The sequence below is a fragment of the Micromys minutus genome, assembly GCF_963924665.1.
Source record: "Micromys minutus genome assembly, chromosome: 10".
NCBI classification, from domain to species: Eukaryota; Metazoa; Chordata; class Mammalia; order Rodentia; family Muridae; genus Micromys; species Micromys minutus.
This window is the reverse complement of record NC_137979.1, coordinates 49437989-49456100: the sequence shown is the minus strand read 5'-3', so window position 1 is coordinate 49456100 and position 18112 is coordinate 49437989. Positions and strand designations below refer to the sequence as shown.

The following is an 18112-nucleotide window of genomic DNA, read 5'->3' as shown; positions in this document are numbered from 1 at the left end:
TCACTCTAGCTTTGACAGGCCTCAAACTCTTGGTAATCCTCTGGCCTCAGCCTCAACACTGGGATTATAAACACATGCTACAACATATACCAGCACCTTTTTTTAAAGTATCTTTTGATCAGGACATGAGGAAAACATACCATTTCAAAAGCAGAAGAGGATGGCAAATGTCACTGTGGGGAAAGATCCCTGGGACCCACATGGTGGAATGACAAAATGACAGTTGTTTCTCATCCTCCACACATGCATGCAGCATGTGTGCACCCACATACACACATGCAAAATAAATAAAAAAAATTTGAAGTGCAATAATTTAGGGGGGTGGTAGAGAGATGGCTCAGAGGTTGTTGAAGGCTACATCCATGTTTAAGTTCAGGGGACTTAAGCCCTTTTCTGCACATGCATGCTCATACACACAACTAAAAAATTTTAAACTAAAATTAAAAACTTAAAACAAGAAAGAATACAGGCAGGAAACAGTTCAAAAAGAAAAAAGAGGGAAGCTTCCATAATAAACTGGAGGGTGGCTGGTTTCTGTATCTCAGCAATGCAGGTGAGAAGGTGGTGATAAAGATGAGCCTGACTGACTGAGTTCCATCCACACAAACCATTTGGAAAGGCTGCAGGTGGCGGCACACCTGCGATCTGTGTCCCTGTGAGGGGACTCAAGGCTGAGATGAGAACCACCTGGAAGCCTGGGAGCCAATTAACCTAGTGTGCACAGCAAGGCGGAAATATTGAAAGACACATTAACAAGATAGAAGGAGAGAACTCAGCCCTCAAAACTCTTCTGATCTCTAAACACACACACACACACACACACACACACACACACACACACGATTTATTGTCGAAAGTATGTATGTAAAAAATCTAAAACTGGAAATGTGCCTACAACCTTAGAACTGAAAAAGAGAAAGCAGGAGAACTAGAAATTCAAGATTGTTCTCAATACAAAAGAGTTTGAGGGCTGCCTGGACTACGTGAGACCCTGCCCTCACTAACACCTACTACGCACTAGGCATATACAGGACATAATTCTTTTTCTCATTTAATAGCTCATGATTCGGAGACCTGGACACACTCAGTAAGTTATCAAAACATGTTATTCATTGCTATAATAAAGCTACAAGAATGGAGTTTGTAAAATTAATGGAAGGCAAGCTGGGGAAAGTTAGTGGAAGACAAGAAGAACAGGAAGGGAGACCTACATCCTAAATGCTCTCTACTCTTAGAAACAACTGTAGATAAAGAAACTTTGCTTTCAAAGTTAGAGGAAAATGCTAATTCTACACATCAGAAGTAGATTTGCTTCTGACTAGGACCTTCATTTGTCAAATGCCACCTGCAAACTACTTCATTTTCACGAACACCCGAGGTTTGATATACTAACATAATTTGCTCACTCAAATCATATCCAGAAAACACTACCCAGGGAATATCACTCCTAAAGATTTTGGGAAAAGGGAGCTATCACTCTGTGGTACCAAAACTAAAACAAAGAACTCCCTGGCAAACAGGATTTTCTTGGTTTTCATGCTTGTGATTGAACACCAAGGCCTGAGACACGGTGAGAATGTGCTTGATGAACAAGTTATATGAACCTCAAATCTTGGCAAAGTTTTACAAACTGCAGTTTTTCAGTGTACAAAACCTATAAAGGAACAAAACAAGACAAAACCCCCAAAAAACCTGACACGGGTTAGAGCAACATTTTTACAGAGAAAATTAGAGCAATCACAGAACGAACAAAGAAAAAGTTGTGCTTCCACTTCTGAAGGGACTTTCCCATTCAGCCCTCTCGTCTGACTGGGATTCTTCCCTCAAGAGGCCTGTCCTGTGTTCCCCCAGCACCTACTTCCTCCTTCTCAGCTCTTCCATTCTTAGGAATAGCTAGCTGGCTTAAATGAAGCTGTTACATTAGATCTGCTGTGAATTACAGCAATAGAAGAGTCATGAAATCAAATTTGGCAAGCTTCCTTTTCTGCCACATTCTTGTGATTCCCCCTCCCCTCCCCATGCTGGTTAGAGAACAAGAGGCTGGATCTTTTTTTAAACTTAAAACCCACCACAGTCAGATTACTAATCATTTAATCCTTTGCTCAGCCATTGTTAAGATAGGAGAATAGAGTGTAGCCAAAGGTTATGACCTTCTACCTTTATCTCAACTTTAACTGGGGTAAGGGGTGAAGCTAAAAGCTGCTGGCTACAGCTAACGACAAGTTGGTTATAACAGAATCTAGCTATAAAAACCAGACTACCACACACTCAGAGAACCACACACCCCCAAAAAATTTTTTTTCCTCCAGTAACAAAAGACAGCAATTACTTATAGTAAGACCCTGATCTACACAGTGGCCTTTAACAGTAATCCCTGTACCTGAGAGGAAGAGGCAAGAACATCGCCCCAAGTGTGGGGTCAATCTGTTTTACATTGTATGTCCCAGGCCAGGCATAGCTACACAGCAAGAACCTGTCTTAAAACAAAAACAGAACAAACAAAAACCCCAGGGAGACCCTAAAGTACAAGATGTGCAGTAGTACCCAAGTACCACATGTTCTCCAAGAAGCAACATCAGTTTGTTGAAGCTTTGAGGTACTTCGTTAAATTAACAAAGGCACAATGAAAATTGATTCTAATAATAACCACAATAGACACTGAATAAATCAAAAGATTATCACATCGCTAATAACACAGGATTCAGTTTATATTTTGGAATTGTCTGGCAGTTATATTTTACAACATAATTATACACATGGCTTGTATAGCCTGGTGAATTTCCTCATTGACCGTGAACTAAATGTTTTATTATTAGTTTATTGCTAGTCACGTTTCTCATACACCTTTATAAATAACGTTCCTTCTGAACTGCAGTTTCTAGATTGCTCTGAGTCGTACTATTGAAGCCCACCGTTCAAAACATTCTTCTCCCCCATCGTGCCTGAAGCAAGGGAGTGGTACACTAAACAGAACTTTTATATAATAAAAGTATTGCATGTCTTCGACCCTTAATATCTTGAGCACCCATCCTGGTAAATGACAAAGGCAAAAACCAATCGCTAGGCAGGTTCTCAATAGCTTAGCCAATAAGAACATGGGGGTGGGGCTAAACTAAGCTCCCGGTGACTTCCCCGCACCCCAAATCCCCAGCTTGTAGAAGACCGGACAGGAATTGGGCTACGATTGATCTCGTTACCCCCTGTTGTGGCTGTTGTCCTCCTCGTTCTCGCAATCGCTGCAGTGCTCATGGCCGTTTCCATTCCCTTCCATCATCAGTGGCAGAGAAGGTGCCGGCAGCTTCACTGCTGTCTCACTCTCATCCGCCATCTTGGGTTGCGAGAGCCGGACTCCGCGCCCCGCTACATGGAGGGCTCCTATTGGACAGGGGAGATATGCGCTGTCTTCTGGGTTTTGTAGTTTGTATGAAAAAAGATGACACCTAGGGTCACTTGTTTTTAAGAAATTGTACCGATATGGACTACAAAACCCAGAAATCACGAAAGGACGCTGCCTTGGTAGGAACGGGCAGCAATTCCGGAAGCTCCAAGTTCAGCTGGGCTTTGAGACGAAGGGAGCCACACGCTTTACAGGGTGGTCGCGGGGCATGCTGGGAGTTGCAGTTCCATGTTGAATTAGAGTTTCGCGAGTGACGGGCTTGCAAAGTCCAAGGTTTGCAGCGCACCCTTAGTAATCACCGGGCCACAGGTGAGCCGTTATCGGCTACCGTTAAGGACCGTTTCCATTCTTGGGTAAGTGAAAGACACTGAGGTCCATGGTTGCGACTCTCCAGGAACTCAAATGCCCTTCAGAGGGCTTTCCTACCGGAAGCCAGGTTTGCTCTCGGCTGCCTTCCCCATTCCAGCCTTTAGACAGGCCTGGGTCTTTGGAAATCTAAAACTGGGAGGCAGTGGATTGAAGTGTATGGAACACTGACCCTGAGTCAAAAGACTTGATTGCTTGCAGGCGAGGCTTACCATTTCTTGGCTTCTAGTTTTGCACTGAGCTTTTCTTCACATTATCCCTTTGATTCCCCACTAGAGCCTTCCATAAGTTTTTTTTTTTTTTAAGATTATAATAATTATATCATTTCCCCACTTCCCCTTTCCTTCCTTTAACCTCGCCCATATGCACCCCACTTTGCTCTCAAATCCATGGCCTCTTTTTCATTAGTAGTTTGTTACATAGGTGTGTGTGTTTCCCTAAATATATAATATAAATACAGCCCTCTCAGTATGCATAATGTAGTATGTATACGATTTCATTGCTTATGTACCTGAGAACTATTTCCTCCACCATTTTTAGCCCTTCCTTAAATGCCTGTAGTTCTTAGTCTAGCCTCATGATCTCCCCTACCTCACACAAGTCTTTAATGAGCACTTACACCCCAGGCTCTGGGATAAGGCTTTTTGTACACAATTTCATGTAATTTTAACAAGCTTAGAATGTGTATGCCATTATGATTCCGTTTTCACAGATGAAAAGACTGTTCCAGAAAAGCTGGTACATTGTTTGTAGGCGGCAAAGCCTGTCTATAAATCTGTGACTACCTACTCTGTGCTCTTTGCGAGCTTTACCAACACAGTGGTCACACTGTTGGATACAGGCAGCTGCCAAGGAAAAATCCATTCTAGGAAGGTAATTGCGGCATCTTAGAATTGCCTGAATGCTTCAGTCCCTCTGGTCTTTGTCCTGTAACTAGCTAATCTAATCATAATCCTGAGAAGATAGCCCAAAGACACGGGCTTAGAGACTTCTTATTTGAGTATGGTGGGTGGTGAGAGACTGGTTCTTACCATCTGAGAGCTGCATGGCTGAAAAGGGGAATGGCCTTTGCCTTTGCAAAATGGAACAAGAGAAGAAACAATTCCCCTCTGACTCACAGGAAATGAAAGAAAAAAAAAAAAAAAAAAAAAACACTGAAGAGCTAAATATAGCCAACTCCTCTTACATGAGTGGCGGGCCCAGAGAAGCAAATAGACTCCAAAGATGCAAACAATCCTTGGTTGTTTGATTTTGGAAAGCAGTCAGCTATACTCATCTCTTCAGGACCAAGACTGCTCTGAAACATGGTGCCGTGGTAGCATTAGGGCTCATCGGTAGAGGACATGCCTGGCATGTGTAAGGCCCTGGGTTCACTATGCACTACTGCATCCAGCTTTTCACACTTACCGATGTGTGTGCATGCTTGCACTTCGACCCACTGAGCCATCTCACCTTCTGGAGGTTAGCTTTTCTATTGTCTCTTGTAACTTAGATGCTTGTGTAAAGTGGATGGGGGAGGGGACTTGAAGGAAACTGTGTGTGTCCCCAAACTCAGTGATGCTCAGTTGCACGGCTATTCTGATTCCCATTCCTCTGTTGTTGGTTTTTGCACAGACATGTTTTATGGTCCAGGAAGAATGAAGATGTAGGTTTCTATGGGCCTTGCCCTAGGACTGTAGGCAGAGGAAGGAGGAATAGAGCAAGTTTGAGGCTACCCTGAATTCCATAGTATTTTTTCTGGCCCTATGGGTGCCAACATATGTATACAAACCCACACACAGATACACAAGCATACACATAATTTAAAATAATAAAATACAATATTTTAAAGAAAATTTCACAGCTAAACCAGGATCACAAGTTTGAGGTCAGCCTGGGTTACTTAATGAAACTTTTTTCTCGACAACAAAAACAGCCAGTACTTCTAAATGGTCACGTTTGTATTTATTGGAGTTGGGGGACAGGGCGACAATGTCTCAGTGGAATCCAGGCCCTTAGTCTGGGTAAAGGGATCCTGGGGGAAATGACAGCTAAGCTGAGTTTTCATAAGAAAAGTACACTCAACAGGGCAGTGGTGATGCCCTTTAACCCCATGTATTAGTTAGTGTTATCTAGCATCACAGAACTCATGGACTGTCTCTACATATAAAGGGAATTTGTTGTGATGACTTACAGTCTGTAGTCCAATTAATCCAACAACGGTCAGCTGTGAATGGGAAGTCTAGGATCAAGCAGTTGCTCAGCCCCACTAGGCTACTTGTTTTAGCTGGTCCTCTGTAGAAGTAGGTTCCAACAGATGTAATGCAAACAGGCAGAGAAGAGTGAATCTTCCTTCTTTCAATCTGGGACTTGCTTGTTCTAGGCGGACCTTGAACTCGGAGATCTCCTTGCCTCCGTCTCCTGAGATTAAAGGCCTGTGCTACCTTGCCTGAGCCTAAGCTTTTCATGGCCACTATGCTTCAAGATTTTAATGTCAAGATCCAGGTCAGAAACCTGTGTCTTCCAACCTCAAGATCTGGATCACAGGTGAGCCCTCCAATTCTGGATTGTAGTTCATTCCAGATATAGTCAAGTTGACAACCAGGAACAGCCATTATACCCCAACACTCGGGAGGCAAGAGGCAGGTGGGTCTCTGAGTTCCACAATAGACAGGGCTACACTGAGAAACTCTGTCTTGAGAAGCAAAACAAACAAACTAAAAACCAAAACAACAAACCGCAGCTCACCTGTTAGGGTAGATGTTCTAGGCAGAAGGAGAATGCCTTATTTCCCTCTTTCTGTTCCATGTTCTGGGGGAGGTTGCATGTGTGTATGTGTGCACATGCATACACCCACAGCGCCCATAGAGAGGCCAGAAAAGATGTTTTTCTCTGTCACTTTCCACCTTATGCCCTTGAGAAATGCTTTCTCACTGAACCTAGAGCTCACTCGCTGTTGTCAGATGGGCTGGCCAGAGAGACCATGGGATCTACGTGTTCTGAAGCTTTTAGGCAAGACTTTACATGGATGTTGTGGAATTCTAATTCGGGTCCCCATGATTGCACAGCAGATACTCTTTTGTTGTTGTTGCTTTAACTTTGGAGTCCTGGCTGTCCTGGAACTTGATTTATAAGCCAGACTAGCCTAGAAATCAGAGATCTCCCTGCTTCTGTTTCCAGTTGCAGGGGTCAAAGGCATGAGCCACCATGCCGAGCACAACAAAATTTTTTTTTTCCCACTGAACCATCTCCCATCCCAGGATGGTGCTTTTGCACTACCATAATGAATTGATAAAGCTATAGGTTAGAGGATGAGGAACATATTACAAGTCAAGATTGGAAGCTAGGTTAGTGGTACAAGCCTGTCATCCCATCTGCTGGGAGCAGGGGGTGGGGAGAGGTGGCGAGTGTTGTAGAGCAATGCCAGCCTGCCAGCTAAGTGAGACCCTCCGTAAAAATAACCAGTGCGACTGAACTAGAGATAGCTCAGTGGTAGGGAGTTTTTCGAGCATGCCTGAGATCCTGGGTTTAATTTTAAATATTATGGGGGCTGGGGAAGTGGAGATGGGGGGGTGACAAAGGCAATATTAGGAAAGTAGGCAAGAGTTAAGCTGAAAGGAGGAAGAATATGGACTTGATCCTCAAGACTTGGGAGCCAGTGATTATAATTGTATTTTTTGTGACCAAAAGATCATATTCGAGGGTCTGGGGCTTTTTCTTAGTTTGTAGGATACTTGTCAAAATGCACAAAGCTCTAAATTCAGTTCCCAGCACCATATAAGCCAGGTGTGATATTACCTGAGATTCTAGAACTGAGGAGATAAACGGAGGAGGATTAGAAAGTCCAGGTCATGTTTGGCTACATAGAGAGTTCCAGGTTGCTTTACTTAACTCTCTGACTCGTTTGTTTTAAATTTTTGAGACAGGGTCTGTATATACCTGGCTATCCTAGAACTGGAAGTATAGACTAGATTGGCCCTGAACTCACAGAGATTCATTTGCCTCTACCACTTGAATGCTGGGATTAAAGGTTTGTGGCACCATGCTGTGTCATACTGTACAAATTGATTAGTAAGTAATCTTAGGGTAAAGGGTCTCTTCCCTCCAAAGAGCAAGGCTAACTATCTGGGTGTGAACGAGAGCTTCATACCTCTTCCAGAGCTCACTTTTGGGAAGGAGGCCTTGTTTCTTCCTGAGACACAGTCATAACATGTGACCCAAAGAGCACTGGGCCTCCCGCTCAGTTTTGTGGGTTTAAGACTGTTCCTGTCATTCCCTGCACTTTAAAACAGTAAGTTAGGAGCCGGCAGGACAAAATGGCTCAGAGGGTAAAAGCGACTTCCAGGCAAACTTGTCAACCAGTGTTCTAGACCCAGAGCCTGTAATGGCAGGAAAGATCTGACTTCTAGAAATTATCCTCTGGCTCCCACATGTGCACCGCACCATGGAACAGGTAATGAAATCAAGGGTACATATTTCTGGGGTGGCATTGTGAAAAAAGTTTTAAGGGGGGAAAAAGGGAGACTTTAACATTCTTAAATTTTTATTTCTATTTTATGTGTTTAAGTGTTTTGTCTGTGTGTGTGTCTGTCCATTACTTGTGTGCCTAGTACCCTGGGAGTCAGAAGGAGTCCGACTCTCTGGAGCTGGAGTTGCTAATGGTTGTGAACTACCATGTGCATGCTGGGAACCGAACTTGGGTCCTGGGAAGAGCAGCAGGTGACTCTAACCACTGGGATATCTCTCCTTCCTTTGTTTCCTTCTTCCCTTCTTCCTTTGTTCCTTCTTATGTATCCTAGATAAGACATATCCTAGATTAGACAGTCTTAGGTATTCTAGAACTTGCTATACATCCAGATGACCCTGAACTTGTGATTTTCCTTGTCTGTCTCCCAATGCTGAGATCATAAATATGCACTAGCACGTCCAATTGTGTGGCACTAGAGAGCCCGTCAGGGCATTGTATGTACCTCGAAAGCACATTTCTGCAGTTGAGCCACATCTCTTTCCCCATAAAACAGACTTTATAGTTGCCTTTTAGAAACTTAAGCTCTGCATTTCCTTCATTGTAACGTCTAGGATTCTGCAGACACACACACACATACCTTCGGCCCCCATGCTAACCTGCAGATTTGCTTTAGTGTGAGTGGTTGTCCACCAGAGGACCTTACATTGTATGAGGTGGGAGGTCATATTCGATTCCCCTCAGTTCTATGTATCTCGTAGGCCAGCACACAATGACCATTAAAATGTGCTGAGTGGGGCTTAGTGGCAGGACCTTTGTCTAACGTGTGGGAGATCCTGGGTTTGTTTTCTGTTCCTAAAGACAAAGAAACAGGTAACAACAATTAAATTGTTAGCTTTAAGCACGAGCAAGGGGCAGCAAAGAAGGGTTAAGGTCCTAGTGCAAACAAGACCTGCAGGGACACAGAGTACATGCCGGGGGTATGTGTACCAGGGACATAGCATATGCCCGAGGTATGTTTGTACAAATGCATGCTGGGGGTGTGTGTCTGTACAACACTTTCTTGCTAGCATCCCATCCTGTTGATCTGTGTCACCTGCTATTATATTTGAGCAGGTCAGGTTTCATTCAGTGATTTGTCCAGTGTTGATGCTTAGTATGAAGTTGGGACCTTAGATGAGCTGGGCATGAGAATCATATTATCTGTTCTTCCTCTTGCACAGGGCCTCCTTTGATTAGTGAACTGGCCAAATTACAAAGGCTGTGAGGCTAGCTAGGGAGTTTGGACTTTGTGAGGACCTAGGGGAGGTCTATTTTTAGGAGCCTTTCTCTCTTCCTTCCTCCATTTCTTCTTTCCTTCATTTATTTATCTATTTGTTTGTTTGTTTGTTTATCTTCTTTTTGAGACAGTTTGTGGATGGAACTCAATGGGTAGCCCAAGTTAGCCTTCAACTCATGACATTCCTGCCCAGCCTCCTGAATATTGGGATTACAAACACATACTGCCGTACCCAGCTGTGGAAGTTTTTAAATAAAGAATGAATATTAATGGTATTTGTAAAGCATGGTATAAATTTAATTGTGTATTAATATTTATTTAAAGTAAACATGGAGAGTACATTTAGTTTTATACCAAGCCAGCTCAGTCAGCAAACAGGTTCTCCAGGGCAGGAGCGAGGATTAAAAAGAAAAAAGGACAATTAGACAACATTGTAGCATGACCCCAGCCAGTTTTGAGGCTGAGGTGAATTTATTTTTTCCCCATTATCTATCTATCTATCTATCTATCTATCTATCTATCTATCACCTGTCTATCTACCTATCTATACTGGAATTGACCTTTGGACTCCAGGCCAAATGTTCTATCACTAAGCTTTGTCCTTAACCCTTTAAAATTTTTATTTTGAAATGGAGTCTCTAACTTGCTCAGGTTGGCTCTGAACTGTGTCTAGCCCAGGCAGACCTTAGCCTTTTGCTCCTCCTGCTTTAGACTTCCAAGTAGCTGGCATTACAGATCTGATTTGCCAGACTGGTACCCTAATCTTTTAACCACCCATCCCCCTGTTCTCCCCACACACACCTTTTATGTGTGTTCCTTTGAGACAGAGTCCCATGTGGCCCAGAACTTGGCTGATAGCTTGACCTCACTATGGAGTTGAAGCTAGCCTTCAAATTCCTGATCCCTCTGCCTCAGTCTCCAGAAGGCTAAAGAAAGTAGAGTCTAGTCAATTTACTCAGCTTTCCAAGGAGAGGTGAAGAAGCAATGGCAGTGACTCAAAAGACACTCCACAGTACAGAGATTTCCAGCACATCTGGAACCTCTTTGTTCTAGAAAAACCCTTGTCCCTCCTCATAGATATTTGAGACACAAACGTTTCCTCTATCTTCCATAGAGCCATCCCTGTAAATCTGTTTCCTGGCAGTAATTTCTGTCACCTGTTTTTTCCATAGAGACGTGATTATGAACCTTATATTCCAGTAACAGAGTGTAAGGAGAATCGCTGGATATAATAATGGCTAATCTATTGCAGCCGCCTGTATTTCCTGTCAGCATAACCTATCATGATGATCATTTGCCCTGTACATGAGGCTAGATAGCCCACAGGATGGGAAATAACCATCCTTACCAACCACGTGAACTACAATTCATACAAGTAACTTGAACTCAAATTCCAGATGGTGTAAATACTACTGTCAGGCCCAGGAGGCTCTGGGAGCCCTGTGGCATACTTAGCCGTCTGCCTAGGAGTCACCTTCATCTTACTGACTGGTGCGGTGTACCCAGAGATTTGAGGTTGGTCCATTTTATCTAAATTGTTCAAACGATCATCATTCCATGGCAACAACACAGCAGATTAATCAAAAGTGGTCAAATGCTAGAGCCAAAAGAGACCAGCATCGATGCCGGTACTAGACTAGAGATTAATATTTATTTATTATATATGAGTACACTGTAGCTGCCTTCAGACACACCAGAAGAGGGCATCAGATCTCATTCCAGATGGTTGTGAGCCACCATGTGGTTGCTGGGATTTGAACTCAGAACCTCTGGAAGAGCAGTCAGTGCTCTCAACTATTGAGCCATCTCTCCAGCCCAGTACTAGAGACCTTGCTACTGCTATGATGATGCACCATGACTAAGAACAACCTTGGGTCGAAAGCATTTATTTGGCTTACATATCCTGAGGGAAGCTGAGGCGGGAACCTGAAGGTGGGAGCTGATGCCTGGACCATGGAAGGGGGATTCATACTGGCTTGCTTCTCATGGATTTCTCAGCCTGGTTTCTTTTACAACCCAAAACCAGAGGTGATGTCACTCCCAAAGGGCTGAGCTCTCCAACATTAATCATTAAGAAAAGGCCCCACAGGCCTGTCTGCCTACAGCCTGATCTTACAGAAGCATTTTTTTTCCTTTTTAGTTCTTTGAGACTGTCTCTGTGTAGCCTTGGCTGTCCTCGAACTCACTCTGTAGACCAGGCTGGCCTATAGTACGCAGAGATCCACCTGTCTGTGCCTCCCGAGTGTGGAGATGAAATGTGTGCATCACACGGCCTGCTGAGGCACAGTTTTTTTTCAACTGAAAAAAAAAAATTTCTCCACTCAGATGATTCCAGCTTGTGACAAGTTTGTTTAAAACTAGCCAGAACACCTTGAAAGAGGGTTCACTTTCAAAACGGGACATACAGAGGGAATTCGATTTCAAGAAAGGGGAAAGGGTAGGAAACTCTTGTAAAGGAAAACTCTTGTATTATAGGGAAGTGCTAAAAACACTAGAGAAACAAATAATACAGGACTGCTTCCAAACTCAGAGGTGGGAAGAGCCTGTACTCAACAAGGATTACTAGACAATGCTAACTGCAAATGGGGTCTGAAGTAGCAGTGTGGCGGTGGCCAGTGCTCCTCAGCACAGAAGCCAGGGCTGACATCCGGAATTCTTACAGAAAACCTCAACTATGGGAACAATAGAGTTTATAACTGAAGCCAGGTCTGGCCTCTTTCAGTCCCTGTCATAAATACTTAGTGCATAGGAAAAGGTCGATTGTGCTGGGCAAAATTCAGAACGATACCGTGTTGGTGCCTAATTTGTTCTGTACTATAATGTCTACTTACTTCCTCAAGCTGGAATCTGGTATAACACCAAGGTAATAGGCCAAATGGAGCCATTATTTCAAAATAAGAGTTACAGTAATTTAGATATTGAAGATCAGTCGCTCCTGGAGTTGGAGCTTTCACTCCCACAGGGGGTGGCTTTCACCCCACAGGAGGTGACTGCCATGAACTTGTGCTGGCCAGATGAAAGCTAGAGCTAAAGAGTAATGAACTGTGTGGGGTGTAACACAACAGAGAAAGGGCTCTATCCACATTTGGAGGCACTCAATTGGTCGGGATGCCTTCTTTCCTGATCTGCTCCTCCCCCCTTGTTAGGCCAGACTGCGTTCCAGATTATTCTAACTTTAGGTATTGTAGTCCTATTATTAAAAACACATGTAAATATATTTCACAGAGAGTTTTTTAAAAAAAAAGGGCAGGTCCAGACACCATGATGGCTAGTAGATTTGATAAGATCCAAGAGTTTGTTTTTTAGTAGCTTTACCAGCTCTCCTGAATACTGCTGTGTCCCACTACTCCAGCCCTGTCAACATTAGATCCCAGGAATGAGCCTGCCTAGTCACCAGGGACCTTAGAATAGTTGATAAAGAATGTGTATTCCCTGTGTGCACAAAACATGATGCTTGTTTAACAGGGACTGTGAACGAGATTGCTTGGAAGGTCTTGTCTGCAGAGGCTGACGGGTAAGAACTGCAGTTCTAGTGTGTAGAGATGAAAATGGTCCAGGTCCACAGGCTAATTACCTTATTTTGGGCTAGTTCTAACCTTCTGGAATAGCCATTCCTTACCCACCACCATGACTGAAATAAAATCTTAATTTAAAAAAACCTTTTGGAATTTATTAACTTAGCAGGTCACTATCTTCTACTTACCCAAAAGCTAAACATGTCATGAGATGCATCTTAGGTCTAAACAAAAGCTTCCCCACTTTGCTCTAACCATGAGTGTATTCACCAGTGTATTTAAACTTGCCTTTGATTTGTGGCTTTCTTTGTCCTGTAAAGCCATTAAAGTTTCATGAGACTCTTTCCATGTTGGAACACAGAATCTGAGATAACCAAAATCTGTGTTCCTGGGCCACGGTCACTCATGTATGTTCCGGAATAAAACCTTCATTGAGACGAGAGCTGTTTCTTTTAGTGACAAAAGTAATCCAATAAAAAAATGTCAGATCACTTCATCCTTCAGTATATTGGCTCCTCACTATGTAGGCCACTGAGAATGACCTTCTTAGTGGCAAAGAAACATGATCCGTAACTTGAACTAAATACAGTTCCGAAAGAGGGGAGGCAGGAGTGGTGTTCATCAAGGACTAAATGCTACTGTGCTACTTCATCGGGCACTTTAAAGTATTTCCAGTTCTTCCAGGACACAACACTGTACAGTAGTGATAATTATTCCCCTCCCTCTCCTAGAGTTTAGGTGAGAAGTATGGACAGAATATGGACCCCAATCAAATAACTTTGAGTGGACAAGTGAATTAACTTCGAAGTATCAGTTACTTGTGCAAAATGAGATTAACGACAATATCCACCGTAAGGAGTCTGAGGGATGTGATAATAACCTTACACGGTGGCTATGGGGCAGTGGTGCCACAACACTTTAACCCCAGCACTCAGGAGGGAGGAACTAGCAGATCTCTGTGAGTTCGAGGCCAGACTGGTCTACAAAGCGAGTTCCAGAACAGCCAGCAGTTAAGGCTACAGAGAAACCCTGCCTCAAAAAACAAAGCAAAAGACCTGGTGGATAAAAAGGTTGCCCTCTTAACTGTTGTGGCTACTGTGGTTACCAATGCAGAGCCATGGTTAACACTTTCTCTGACCGTTTTGTTACTTGAATGTAAGACTCATGCTCACTGCTCTAGGGGGAAAACTAATGATAGAAATCGTGGCAGGAAGTATACACTTCCACCGACGGCCTTCAAGAAAAGTCCTTAAAAGTTGTAAGACTCAGCCTGGACCACCTCTGGCTCTCCTAAGCTCGGCCCAGTCACGCCCACCTCCTCACTTGCAGGCGGCCGGCGCTCTGCCCCGCCTTCCGGTCCCGCCTCTTCCGCTGGCTGGACGTCCGGTCCGCGTGCACGCTCTCGGGTCCCGCCTGTGTGCAGCGAGCCAGCCAGTAAGCGCCGCGGAGATTGGGCTAGCGATCGAGGCTGAGGCCGAGTCGGTGCCCCGGTAGGTAGTGGCGCCGGTGAAGGGAAGCCGCCAGCCCCGGGAGGGGGCGGGGCGGGCGGGGTGGCAGCCGCGAGCAACCGCTTTGTTTCCTCTGGGGTGCCGCGCGGGTCCAGGTCTGCGCGCGAGACCCCTGCCGGAGCGCGGGATGCTGCGGCCAAGTTTGGCGCATTATGAGCGCCTTTTACTCTTTAATTAAAACACATATTTATAGTTCACCTTGGGGCTAATAAACGCGTTTAATCATCGTCCTGATAACAAACCTGCAAAGCCAAGTGTTATTTTCCCTGCACAGCCTTGGAAACTGGAATACCTGGAAAGGGATGGAAAAATCTGAGATTCCGGCCAAAGCCTCTGCGCGTTAGAGCTCTGTGATCGGACTCAAGTTTTGGTTTTTGAATGCAACCTCTGCCTTTTCCAGTCGTGTGACCTCACCTTTGCCAACCTTAGTTTGCTCATCTGAAAAATGGGGACGCAACCTATCTCAAGATGGTGGTAAATGCTGTTTTGTATCTACCATCTGATTTTCAGACCTTGTTTTTCATGGCTTCCTTCCCCAGGAAGGCTAGACTAGTTGGTCGTCTGCAGTCTTTTAGTTTAGGCCTGGGGGTGGCCTCTCCCATTCATCCGCTAGTAAAGGATCTCACAGAAGGATCCAGGCGAGCGTAGCTAGACCTTTGGCTCCAGAGGAAGCAATAAACGTAGCATCTCTGGTGTTAACTTACATAGTTTTCACCACTGTTGTGATCACCCTCAATTACAACCGATTGTGTTTCAATTCTTAAAATGATACATTTGATAAGAGTTATTTATTTAAAATGATACATTTGAATGTTTTACATTTTGGATTTTGCACGAGTTTGTGTATGTTTTAACCCACAGTTTAGTAAACTAGGAGCTGACCCCATATGGAGTGTGGTTAACTGAATGTGAGAGTTGTTAAAAAAATATGGCGACAGTGAAACGTTTATGATCGTGCAACAACCAAAAATGAATTCAGAATCCAACACCAAGTAACTCCAAGGTGTTTCTGGCTGCGTTTGTTAGAATTCCATCCTTGACCTAACCACAGCCTTGGTTCCCCAGGACAGAATGTGCACTCTGCCTAGACACAACAGAGTGCTGTGTCTGCAGAAACAGTGATTTACTTACAGAAAACCAGGCTTTTGATAGTTCATCGTTGCTTGGCATCTGTTAAATTATGTCTCTGGACAGGTTTGTGTTAGAATGTTTTTCAGGCAGCCAGGACTACATAGGCAACCTGTCTCAAGAAGGGAGAGACTTTTTTTTTTAATTTGTGTGTGTGTGTGTGTTGTTTTGTAACAGGATTTCATGTGGCCTAGACTCGCTTTGAACTTACTTTGTAGCTAAGACTAGCCTGAGCCTCAGCTTCCACCTCCTGATTCTGTTTATTTATTTATTTAGAGTTGAGGATCTCATAGTCATGCTGGCTTCCAGCAAATAGTGTTGCAGGTCAGGATACCCTCGAATTCCTGGTCTTCAAGCTTCCATCTCTAGAGCGCTGATGGGTTCAGACACATTCATACATACTGTTTTAGTGCAAATCAGGATGAATGCCCTTTAACATAATAATCTCAACCATTACCTCTATATATGTACATATGTGTGAATATCAACCTTTTATTTTAAAAATTTCTTTTATTTATGAGTACTTTGTAGCAGCTGCCTTCAGACACACCAGAAGAGGGCATCAGATCTCATTACAGATGGTTGTGAGCCACCATGTGGTTGCTGGGAATTGAACTCAGGACCTCTGGAAGAGCAGTCAGTGCTCTTAACCACTGAGCCATCTCTCCAGCCTGGAATATCAACTTTTTAAAGTAAGCCAAGGGTTATGGTCCAAACTTATAGTCCCAGCACTTGAGAGGGAGAGGTCGAAGGAATAGTGTGGGATGATTCTGGAATATGTAGTCAGTTGGTAGTCAACAAGGTTACATGAGACCCTGTCTAAAAACCAAATAACAAGACATTTGCTCTGTTTTTGCAGTACTAGAGATTGAATCCAGGGCTTATTGCTTGCTGGCTAATCATACCCTATCAATGAGCTACACTCCCAGTTGCCTTTTTTTTTTTTTAATGTTTTCCCTACATGAGTGTTCACTAGAGAAGGGAGGAGGGTCAAATCCCTTGGAACTGGAGTTAAGGATGATGTGAACCAACACGTTGATGCTGACATTTGAACCCAGGTTCTCTGCAAGCACAGCCAGTGCTCTAACCACTGGGTTATCTCTGCAGCCGTCGAGCAACTTTTTAAAAAACTTTTAACTAAAAATACAATTTGAAGGAAAATGAAATTTTGGAAAAAGATCTATTGTTAAGCCAGACTTGATGTACATCACCTTTAATCCCAGCACTTAGGGGGCCAGCCTGGTCTAAAGAGTAAATTCCAGAGCAGCTAGAGCTACACAGAGAAATGGGGGTGGGGTGATTAGAATTTGTCACTGTTAGTAGAGTTTTTGCATATTAAACTTTTTCATTGGGGAAAAACTAAGCTGGATACAGTAGATGCCCTGTTACCTCCATGTAGACTGGCTGGGGAAGGAGCTCATACAGTTTAGGACTGTGAGATTTGTGAGGATTGGCCTGATTATCTTCCCTAGCACTGGGATTAGCCATGAGGTACCACGCCCAGGTACCTGTTTGTGTTAAACCGGCAGAAGTAGCTCGTGGGGGGAGGGGGGGAAGTACGGGGATGGAATTTGTAGAATGCTCTGAGCAAAAGAACATGGGAAATTACTAACAGGAGCAGCACTTTCCCAGGCTTCAGGGCAGCCCAAAGCCTGTGGCTCAGTTAGGGTATGGTTATAAAGGAAACGTTCACAAGCCATCACTGCTTTGTCCCTGTCCCACTTAGAAGGTCACACCAGGGGAACTTCACAAATGAAGGTTTAAAGTGAAGAATGGCTGCTCTTGTGTAGGTACAGATGAAGAGCAACTGGGGGGGGGGGGGAGTGTGGGGTTTCTAGCAAAAATTCAAGGCTGGAGGCAGTGAGGAAGTGAATCACTCGTGTTCCCATAGGGCCTGCCTTCAATGTTATTTGTTCACAAACCTGTGCAAAGCCACCCCCCACACACACACAGTGGTCAAAGCTTGTTACTATTACAGACTTATGGTAACTCTTAGAGTGAGATTTAATCAGAAAGATGAAGATGTGGTTTTTCCCTGAGCAGAGATCTGATTTTGTTCCTGTTTCATTATGATTCTAAAACTTACTTGTAGGATATTGCCAAAGAGCCCAAGGATTTAAACAGGCCTCCTCGGGAAAGAAATGAAAACACCTAATGTTACAAGATAAAATGGGAAGTTTTACTTTAAAAGTTAATGTGTGGGAGCTGGAGAGATGGCTCAGCGGTGAGAACGCTGACTGCTCTTCCAGAGGTCCTGAGTTCAATTCCCAGCAACCACATGATGGCTCACAACCATCTGTAATGAGATCTGATGCCCTCTTCTGGTGTGTCTCAAGACAGCGATAGTGTACTCATATACATAAATCTTTTTTTAAAGTCAATGTATAGAAGAATAGAGTGTAAAATGCTTATTTAGAAGTCTTTATGTTTACAGATGACTTTAAATTGAAAATACAAGTTACAATTGGTCATCTG

At 43.8% G+C, this 18112-nt stretch overlaps 2 protein-coding genes across 4 annotated transcripts in view; one reads left to right on the top strand and one right to left on the bottom strand.

The window, feature by feature from the left end:
• The window catches only part of NMT1 (N-myristoyltransferase 1), a 36101-nt gene extending 32761 nt beyond the window's left edge, over positions 1-3340 (bottom strand). The window contains exon 1 of the mRNA XM_080924390.1: positions 3198-3340. Within this exon, the coding sequence (XP_080780516.1) occupies positions 3198-3328 (131 nt within the window). The 5' untranslated portion in view covers positions 3329-3340. The remainder of the gene's footprint in view (positions 1-3197) is intronic.
• Positions 3341-3658: 318 nt separating this feature from the next.
• DCAKD (dephospho-CoA kinase domain containing) overlaps positions 3659-18112 on the top strand; it is a 29755-nt gene continuing 15301 nt past the window's right edge. The window contains exon 1 of one of the 3 annotated variants that reach the window (XM_080922800.1): positions 3659-3750. The gene's annotated coding sequence lies outside the window, so the exon portion shown is untranslated. Of the gene's footprint in view, positions 3751-14381; positions 14492-18112 lie in introns of those variants that run through there. The other 2 variants (XM_080922799.1, XM_080922801.1) reach the window with 2 other exon arrangements.